The sequence below is a fragment of the Jatropha curcas genome, chromosome 9 (assembly GCF_041381405.1).
Source record: "Jatropha curcas cultivar XTBG-Jc1 chromosome 9, XTBG_Jcur_1.0, whole genome shotgun sequence".
Classification (NCBI taxonomy): Eukaryota; Viridiplantae; Streptophyta; class Magnoliopsida; order Malpighiales; family Euphorbiaceae; genus Jatropha; species Jatropha curcas.
The window spans coordinates 942,945-952,810 of NC_143159.1; the positions used below are offsets into that span (position 1 = coordinate 942,945).

Sequence of the window (9,866 nt, forward strand, 5' to 3'; positions counted from 1 at the left end):
ATATTAAAATATAGTCTAGTCATAGGTGCATACGTGACGTAGCAATAGATCTAGATTCAAATCATTTTTCTTCAATTTAAAAAAAAAAAAACTCGTTTGAAATTGTTTGAAGAAAAACTTTAAAAATACAAACAATTAAATAAAAAAAATGAAAGGAAATAAAAGGTTTCAAAAAAATTTTATCGGATACAGGAAAAAAAATATATTTTTTATTCTTATGTTTTTTCTTCTTCCATGAACATTATATTTTATGATTATTTTTAATTATGTTATTACTTTTTTTCTCATGTTTTAAACATTAGCCAAAATTATTATTTCAGACAAATATTTGGGGATGTGAACTGGAGACAATCGGGGGGCATATATTGAATCTGAAGTGAAGAATTAGATAACAATGGGAAATTAGAAGAACTTGAACGCAAAAGACACGTGTAAGAGAAGGAGGACAGGTGTCGCATGATGCCGTATTAACATTAGAGTAGTTGGCTAACTTCAACTGATAGCCTCAATTATTCGAATCCAGATTTAGGGCCCACCAATTAGCCCACAAGCAGCTGGAACGAAGCCCACGTGTCTCACATACTGCCGTGTTCTAGTGGCTCAAAAAATTTTTAGAAAAGAGGAAAAGAAACAGTGAAATGCCCTCCAGCTATAGAGCCACATTCGTGTAGGCTTCCCATATGTCCAAGTGGCGCTAGCTGTACGGAGTTTGGTGACACACCGCTTCTTGTTTAATTTTGAGAAGATTTGTACGAAGTTAACTGAAAATAAGAAGGAAAGTTTAGGTGGAAGTCAGCTATGTGCTTTTCTCTTTTGTCTTATCGCTTCATCACTTGGAAAAAGCAAAAAGTGTTTTGTTCTCTAATCTCAATCATTTTTCTAAGGTATTGCATTAGCAGCAGGGGCAGAACCGTACATTAGAATTTGAAGGGTAAACTTAATTTTTTGAAATTTGAAAGGGTAAAATGCAATTCTTTAAATATTGAGGAGTAAAACATAATTGTATAAAATAGTATGCATTTTTAGAGCTGGAGGATATTGTAATAGTTTATAGTTTGTTCCGAAATAATTATATTCATTCACAGATAATTACATTCATACGTAGACAATGATGTCTATTTATAAACAGTTGCATACGTTCATGAACGCTAATGTTTATTTGTAATGATTATAATTATTTGAATATACCTTGCCTATAAAATGATATAGATGATATGAATGCAAGTTGGTTGGATCTCAGCCCAATCAGAGTATCTATAAGAGCTTTGGGTTTGTAATAGGCCAAGCCCAATCCGAGTGTCCAGCGGTTTTTATCCTTTTTCGTCTTGTTAAAAAGGGAAGATGGGCGTAACTCTGTAAATGAATCAACCCATTGATGACTAGTTCAAAGCTTGCTTCCGTACGAATTTGGTTTGATTCGATTCAAGTTCATTTTTGAAACGAATCAAGTTTAAACCTAATTTTAAGATTCATTTATTAAACAGACAAGTCTAAGCTTTTTTAAATGAGCATCTTAAACCAACTCGGCTTGACTCAATTTGTTTAAAATCCTAAATGGGGACGGTTCTAGATTTTTGTAACTTGTCCGAGTCTCAGACTGTTCTGTTTGATCATTTTTGTGGCTGTTTGTCACCATCAATTTAAAGCAACTAACTACTCAGATGTCGATGGCGATCTGCTCATTCAATGGAAACCAATAATTGGCTTACCTTTATTACTGCTCCAGATGTAAGGGTCCTAATTAACTCCAGCAAGTGGACCTTGCCATTTTCAACTGTGTTGCTTTTTTTTTTTTTTTTTTTTTTTTTTTTTTTTTTAATTTGGTAAAATTAACTGTTTTTTTTTTATTAATTATATAAATGCTAACGAGAAGAAACTGTTGCTGAGAGGCTTTTATATTGAAAGCAAGTGTAAATTTATGAATTAATATCAATTAATTCGTGTAAATTAAATTAATTTACATGAAGCCAGTCGGATCAATGGCCTCACTCGATTCAGATGCAAGCAATCTTCTCCTTTAATAAAGTGAAATTTTTCCCCTTAAGCAAAGGGGGAAAAAGGTGAAGAGCCATTTTCAATTGTCAGAGTCCCATGGACAGACTGATAAATATCTTCTAATTATTATTATTATAGCTGGAAATGGCAATCATTTTTCTAAGAAATTAGGGAAACGTCCAAGAAACGGCAATTCCTTTGATTTGATGAAAAAGATTAAAGAATCATTAATGGAAACTGAAAAATAATTTATAAAAAAAATATCTATATTTACAATGAAAAGAAGGCAAGTAAGAATCCCTTTTCCCACAAACAAAACATGATCATCAAACGGTTGCCAATTTAAATCAAATGCCAACCAGAAATGCACAAAATGCTTTTGACAGCTGTTAAAAGCCTTTGGAATTTATGTTTGAATGCTAGTTGGTCCTCTGACTAAATGTCTGATGCTCATGAACTTTATTCAGGTGCGCATCTAATGAACGAATAGCTCGAAAACTGTACCTTCACCACAGAACCAGCAGCATCACCTGCTTTTCAACAATCTATGCACCGCCACCACCCGCCCTGCCTGCCGCCACTATTCTCCAATCTACACCCTCATATTGCGCATCCAATTGGTCATTTCAATTTCTAAATGAATTCAAATTCCATTTTCTATATTACTTAGAAACGCTAATTTCTTAATTTACTTTGCGAATGTGCTTAGGTGTCTCCGAATTAACAACTGCATTTTCAAGAACACACAAACAACAACGACAAGAAAAGGAAACCCATTTTGTATTGCTCGAGGATAAGTGGCGCTGCCAACATTTTCTCTTTTAGTATGAAATTAAGGATATCAATGGTCACTGATCGCCGCCGTATCATCCCCCATAAGAAAACTTCTCCGATCGAGCTAAACAGAGAAATACAATCATTAATTAAGCGACTGTAATCAAGAATTCTAATTATATATACACACACAAAATCCTAGTAATTATGAGTCGCAATCTGCAATCTTCTGGCAACATAACAGAACAGAGCTGGAAGAACTTCTTGTTTGTTGGATCATGCTTGTTCAGAAATTAAAATTAACAAGGATTCTCATTAGAAGCAACGAAGAACAGAGCATCAAGCTTGGCCCTACAAACAGGACACACAGAATGCTTGCAAAGCCAAGTGTCAGCGCATTCCAAATGGAAACCGTGATTGCAACCGGGAACCAGTCTAGCCGGCTGTTCGCTCTCGATCTCATCTAGACACACCGCGCATTCCGTCCCCAATATCAACTCCTTCCCAGTCAATTTAGGCAATTTCTCGAGCTGAGAAGCCGATAATCCCTTCTCCGGTGCCGCCTTTACTGGCGGTGGGATTTCGGCTTGGTGACTTGCAGCGTACCACAGGAGACAAATATAGACGAGAAAAACTGCGCTCATGCCGATACAAGGCAAGAAAAGGGCCAAAAAAACGGAGACGAGCATGTTTTGGTTGGAGGCAGCAATGGAATTGTTCACGGAGGTTGGTGTCGGAGAGGGAGAGAGAAGAAGCGGTGGATTGAGGGGTGCGTAAAACACACCATCGCGCATTATAGGGTAGGGGCTACAGAAAAAGAGAATTCAGGAAAAATAAATAAGAAAGATGGGGAGGCGTAGGCGTTGGATCTTCCTTTCAGGTATATAGTAGTAGTAGCAGTAGTAGTAGGGATTACTGATTAGTGTGTTGTTGGATGGTGACGTGGATATTTTGAAATTAACGGAGATAATAGCGATTACGGGGTAACCGCTTTTATCACTTGGGAAATATACAAACTACAAAGAGAAAGAGTGTAGTTTTTGCCGTTTCTATACTTCGGAATTCGGAGACGACACGTTTCGTAGATGTGAAGCAAATATCATTGAAACGGCACTTCCAAAATTTAAAACTCTTGGGTTGCTTTTAGTTTTAGTGCCCTCTACTCTACTTTGCTATGTCCACCACACCACCCCCACAGTTTTAAGTCCAATTCATAACTTCAAATACTTTTTTTTTTTTTTTTACCTATTTTATACCAATTTGAATTTTGGACCGACATATTGAATTAATTCGTTAATTTCTAATTATTAAAACATGATGGATGATTAAATTGGCTTAAAAAACTAAATTTAATCCTTTTAATCCCACTAAATCAATTTAAAAATCAAAATAAATTTTGTATGTATAATATTTAAAAATAGAAATTTAATAACAATAACCAGATCTCACCACCTTAAAATAAGTTGAGATGTATTTATCCTAAAATTGAATTGTCAAGACTCATGCTAACATGCTCCAATCTCGATCTCTGTTTCTTTTTTTTTTTTTTTTTTCTCAAACATATTATTTGCAATTTAAGCATATTTCTGAAAAAATTTATTATTACGACAAAGTAAATTTAAAGCCCATTAAACAACAGCCCGGCCCATCAAAATTGATCTGTAAGATTACAGAGATACTGATTCAAGTTGTTTAGATATTGACAAAAGGCAATCATAAAAGCTCCAAGTTTATCCATTGATGATTGCTAATGGACATGAATTTGGTAAAAAGGCCAAAAGTTTTGGTTCGCCATTGGCTGTTTATAATGATCATGGTGCTGGCGTTTCTTTTAAGTTGGCATTATTGTCTCGACATTATCCCCGCGACGATAGAAAAGCAATTGGTGATGATGAAATCACTCTGTTGCAATCTGGTAATAATTAATTTATAGATATTATGTTTTCTTTTTTTGATTTATAGTATAAAATTATATATACTCAATCAGATATATAGTCTAATTAATTTTTTCACTTACTCAAAAAATGAGAGATTTCGAAAAATTTTTAAAGAATAAATCTATACCATATAATCATAATATTATTTCAATATGTTAAACTTTTTAAAGAATTAAAAAAAATATAACTGATAAAGCTTATTATGCATCTTGTTGTTCCATTGGGAATAACATGTTGTCATTTGATCAAATCCTCAACATGGTTACCAATGACTTAATTTTCACATTTTTTTTTTATTATAGATTTTATGTTCTCTAATACATTTATTTCTCATTCTCCACGTACACACAGAAATTACATATATAAACAATTTGTTTCCAAAATTTTAAATGATAATAATAATCACAATAATTAATCCTAATTAGTATTTTAATATAAATAGTTATCTATTTTTATTAGGATTATATTTTTGTGAGAATTAATTAAAAATAATAATTTAACTATGTAAAATGCCAAATGAAAATTTAAAATGTCAAGTGGAGATATTTAAAAAGATGCGCCACGTGTTAATATATAACGAAAAATATATCTTTCATATATATATATTTTTTTTTTTTTGCCCTCGAAATAATTAAGAGATTTTTTTTTTTAAAATGGGAATTAAGAGAATATCTAGCACTGAAGGAATTTAGGAAATACATTGGAGATAGCCTATGTTTTAAATTATATTTCAGGTAAAATATAAAAATTCATTATATGAAAATTAAACATACATCTGCCTCAAATAATTGTTTTTGAAAATGTATCTTGACCATTATATTGACCCAATACATAGGAAACTATAAAGGAAATAATTCTTGCGAAACAAACCTATCCTAAAATAAGAGAATCAGAATATAGAAAATGACCGTAGTTGGTGTGAAACTGTGAATCATCCATTAATAAAGCTACCGTACAAGCAGGCCCCGAAGAGACGATCCTTCAATAACATACAGGAACTGTGGAAGAAAGCTTAAAAAATGAATATAATACTAAGAGCACACTTCTCTACTGTGTTATTGTTCTTCTTATCTGTAATCAATGTCTCTGTGCGGGACGTAGATGCCCAAAGCTTGCCTCCTGCAAGGTACGATGGGTTCCCGTACCAGAAACAGCTAGATGATTCGAACACCATCCTGATTGAAGCCTTCTATGATCCTGTCTGTCCCGATAGCAGAGATTCCTGGCCTCCTCTCAAGCAAGCACTTCACTTTTACGGCTCAAGGACCTCGCTTGTTGTTCACCTCCTCCCTCTGCCGTCAGTATCTCTCCCTTTCTGAATTTGATTGCTGCGTTTTTATAATAGTTTATTTTTGTTTGAATTTGCTAGGAGCGGTTAAATTTTAATCTGTATGCTTGTTATATCTAGCAATTTATTATGACGATGAATTGGGGATAAATACAAAGATAATCTGATTAGAAGAGATCAATTAGGAAATTGAAAATCAGGAGTCTCAATTGAGTGCAGTTATTGAAACACCGTTCCCTGATTTGATTGTGCTAAGTTTGGATGTATGGAGCTGTAGCCAGAAATAAACTGAGTTTCAAGTAATATTGATGTTCAATCGATTGATTGAGTGATTGACTTCAGTTACTTATGAGTTTAGACTTTGAGCAGAAAGGTATTAGGCTGTCAAAAAGGTATTAAATTGCTAGCTTTTGAGGCGTGGTTCTCACAAGTCCATAGAAAGCCTTTCTAATAGAACAATTCAATTTTCCAAGGCTTCACAAGAGGTATCTCATAATCTGCTCTATCTCAATTTGTTATCTATTGGCTGTGACAGTAAAGCATTTTGCATCCTTTAAAATTGAAAATGAACGATCTCAGTTGCTTTTTGGCAAGAAACATGGAAATGATGCAGGAAAATGACATTTAAAATATAATCTTACATGAGGAATCGGTATTTTATATGGGGAAACAGCTCGTAGTTTTTGACATAAGTTGAATATATTTTTTCTTTCAATTGATTTGATAATGTTAACTGCAGATACCATGACAATGCATTTGTTGCTTCCCGCACATTGCATATTGCAAATGAGCTGAACACGTCTTCCACTTTCCCCTTGTTAGAGCGGTTCTACAAGCATCAGGTTAGAATTTCAATACTACAATTAATTCCATTTGCTTTATTAACAAATGGAATCAAGATAGCAAGATACTAGCTCTTTTTGTTTCTTTAACAGCTATTTATGAGGAAGACGCCATAATTCTATACCATGTAATTGGTGTGGGATGGGACTCTTTCAAAAGCATTTATTGTTTTAGATGGTGTTTATTTATACTTATTGTAGTTTGCTTTACTGCCATTGTTGGTCACTGTCCACCATCCCATTGATTGAACTACACCTATAAGTAAAGTTGTGGCAGGGCCCTTCTTAAGGTTGAATTTGGTGGTTCCTTCTGTTAAATTGATTAATCTTAGGGAGGCTTGTGGTCTTAGTTCCTCTAGTTACACCTAATTCATTGATTCTGCTGGAATAAAATGTGTGAATTCAATATTTTTTGGCTTATGTGGTCTATTGCCAATGGTTCTCGGCAATTACTCCGCCATTTGTGAAGCAGCTCAATGATATTATTATACATCCAGTTTCAGTTGCTAAAACCACCCTTTTTGTTACTTTAGTTTTCTCTTTTGGTACTCTATGTAGAACGGCTTCTAGTATTCTTTTGCTTCATGTTGCGAAGTCTCTTTTTTCTTTTTCTTTCTTTTTTCTTGAATCGCATTGAGCCAAAGTTCATTATAATTCACAAAAGATAGAAACCTGCTTGTTTTGTGTTCTGTTCGGTCTCAAAATAAACTCATTTTCTGCTTTAAATGCAACTGTTTCTGCTCTATGTGGTTCATATTGAATCAAATACACTTTTGTTGCATTTTCTATGCTGAATTGCATCTACTCTCTGTGTTCATGTCAAATCAAGTCTAATAGTTTCTAACCACATACTGACCTTGCACCAAGCTCACTTCTTCCTCATCTACGTCTAGGGATTGGATCTTTATCGCGTTGTACCTCCATTACCTGTGCCTGGGCAAACCTTGTATCTTTCTCCAATATCTGGTGCATCTTTCCTAGGATCTTCACTGCCAGCTACCCTTTTACCCGATCCTATTCACCAACCTACACCTTTAATTCCTTGATAAATAGCTGCTGCTTGTTCATTTGATATTAGGGAAAATAATTAAACATTGCTACCGCTTACCGAGATCTCTTGGATAAATTGTCATTCCATCCTGAGGAAAACAGAATCTCGTGTATGGCTGCAAGTAATTGTCAATCATGTTCACTAAATCCCTCCTGCCACCAAAGAGAGATGCTGTGTTTTAGTTTTAAGTAGTGGAATTTAATTTTGTGGTTTTACAACTTATTTTAACTGAGATTAACTTCTTCTATTCTGTGTTCTATTATCAGGAGAGGTTTTATAATGCTCAAACACACAACAAATCAAGAGCTACTGTTGTAAAAGAAATAGTGAAATTTGCATCTGCAGCAGTTGGAAATTCCTATTGTTCAGCAATTGAATCTGGTCTTAATGACAGACAAACTGATCTCAAAACAAGGGTTTCCTTCAAGGTAAGATGAGGTTCAATTACATTGATGAGTTGGAATGTCGCCATGCTCACAATATTTGTGCTGGAGAACTTTGCAACCCATAAACCTGCAAACTCATTACGCTTCATTTACATACTCTGTTTAGCTTTCACCTCTATGTATACCATTGATGTTGAACATCTTTTGTGATACAGTATAGTGCTTCGAGAGGGGTGTTTGGCACTCCTACTTTCTTTGTTAATGGATTTGCATTGCCTGATGCTGGGTCTACCGTAGATTATTTGGGTTGGAGAAAGATCATCGATCCACTGGTTAAAGCAAATGTTGGCAAAAGCAAGGATCAGTTGCATTTCTTTTTATGAAGAGCTTGGCTTGTGAGATCGAAATATAGTTAAATATTGCTCTGGAACTACTGATTCTGGCATTGTGGATACTGAGGAGACTGCGCTAAGCAACTCTGGATGCTGGCATTTCATTTTCTCCTGTTGTTTATATGTGTTAATAATGGTGTGATTGAGATTTGCTAGCAAATATGATGTTTATATATTCAATTTTAAGATAAATGACTCATATATACACCTATAGTTATGTTCATTAAATTACTAAAGAGGAAAAAAAGAAAAGAAAATGAAAGAACTTATCGCTGACAATGTCAAATACTTACAGGTAACTAATGGGATTTGGATGAGAAAACTGAACATGTCTGCCATTTCTGGAATGTTGTACTTTGCCTCTGTCGAACTGCTTTGGCCCACGCTATTTTCATGGTTGACAATTAAGCCGCTTTTAGCTGTAAAAATGTAACTAGAATATATACATCTCTGATCTAAAGGGGATAAATGCTAATTGAAGAATTATATTTCAAATTCAAATTTCTTTTTGATACAGTTAAGAAAATAGAATATTTTTTGGAAAAATAATTATTTCGTCTCTGAGGCTTGTCATAATTATTTGAGTAGTTTTCAATATTTATATAAATATTTATAACATTTCTGAGGTTTACTTCCGTCTTATTAATTGGTCATTTCGTTTTAAAAACACATTTTTTTCCGTTAATTTTTGAGAGAAAAAGAATTATCTTTATAAATTTTCATTATTTCGTCCCTGAGATTTGCCATAATTATTTAAGTAGTCCCTAACATTTATATAAATATTTATAACATTTCTGAGGTTCATTTCCGTCGTATTATTTGATCATTCTGTCCAAAAAACACATATTTTTTTTGTTAATTTTTAATAGAATGACCAAACTACCCTAAATCCTCTTATTAACATATTCTTCCTTTCAACTACCCTAAATCCTCTAAATTTACCCAAAATTTAGAAATTTTAATCTAAAATTTGGGTAAATTTCTAAATTTCTAATCTGCTTGTTCAATTTTGGATTTAAATCAAACTGGGTGATTACTTTAAATTTAGTTTACAATTTATAATTTAAAATTTACATGGGCATTTGTTAATGGTGGTGTCGGGTTTCAAGTGAATAAGAGTAAGCTAAATTTGCTATATAAATTTTTGTTTTGCCATATTGGTCTTCTTTTTGGCTGATTTTACATATGATTGCTGTTTCTG

General features: G+C 33.6%; 2 protein-coding genes across 2 annotated transcripts; one reads left to right on the forward strand and one right to left on the reverse strand.

Moving 5' to 3' along the window:
• Positions 1 to 2,758: 2,758 nt before the first annotated feature.
• Positions 2,759 to 3,761, reverse strand: LOC105635294 (RING/U-box superfamily protein). The gene has a single exon (XM_012218340.4). It carries the CDS (start codon positions 3,561 to 3,563, stop codon positions 3,069 to 3,071), a length of 495 nt encoding a protein of 164 aa, XP_012073730.1. The 5' UTR covers positions 3,564 to 3,761; the 3' UTR covers positions 2,759 to 3,068.
• A 1,836-nt stretch (positions 3,762 to 5,597) lies between these two features.
• LOC105635295 (Thioredoxin superfamily protein) lies at positions 5,598 to 8,857 on the forward strand. The gene is made up of 4 exons (XM_012218341.3): positions 5,598 to 6,003; positions 6,734 to 6,836; positions 8,154 to 8,315; positions 8,489 to 8,857. The coding sequence occupies exons 1-4, from the start codon at positions 5,726 to 5,728 to the stop codon at positions 8,654 to 8,656; spliced, it is 711 nt and encodes a 236-aa protein (XP_012073731.1). The 5' UTR covers positions 5,598 to 5,725; the 3' UTR covers positions 8,657 to 8,857.
• Positions 8,858 to 9,866: the final 1,009 nt, after the last annotated feature.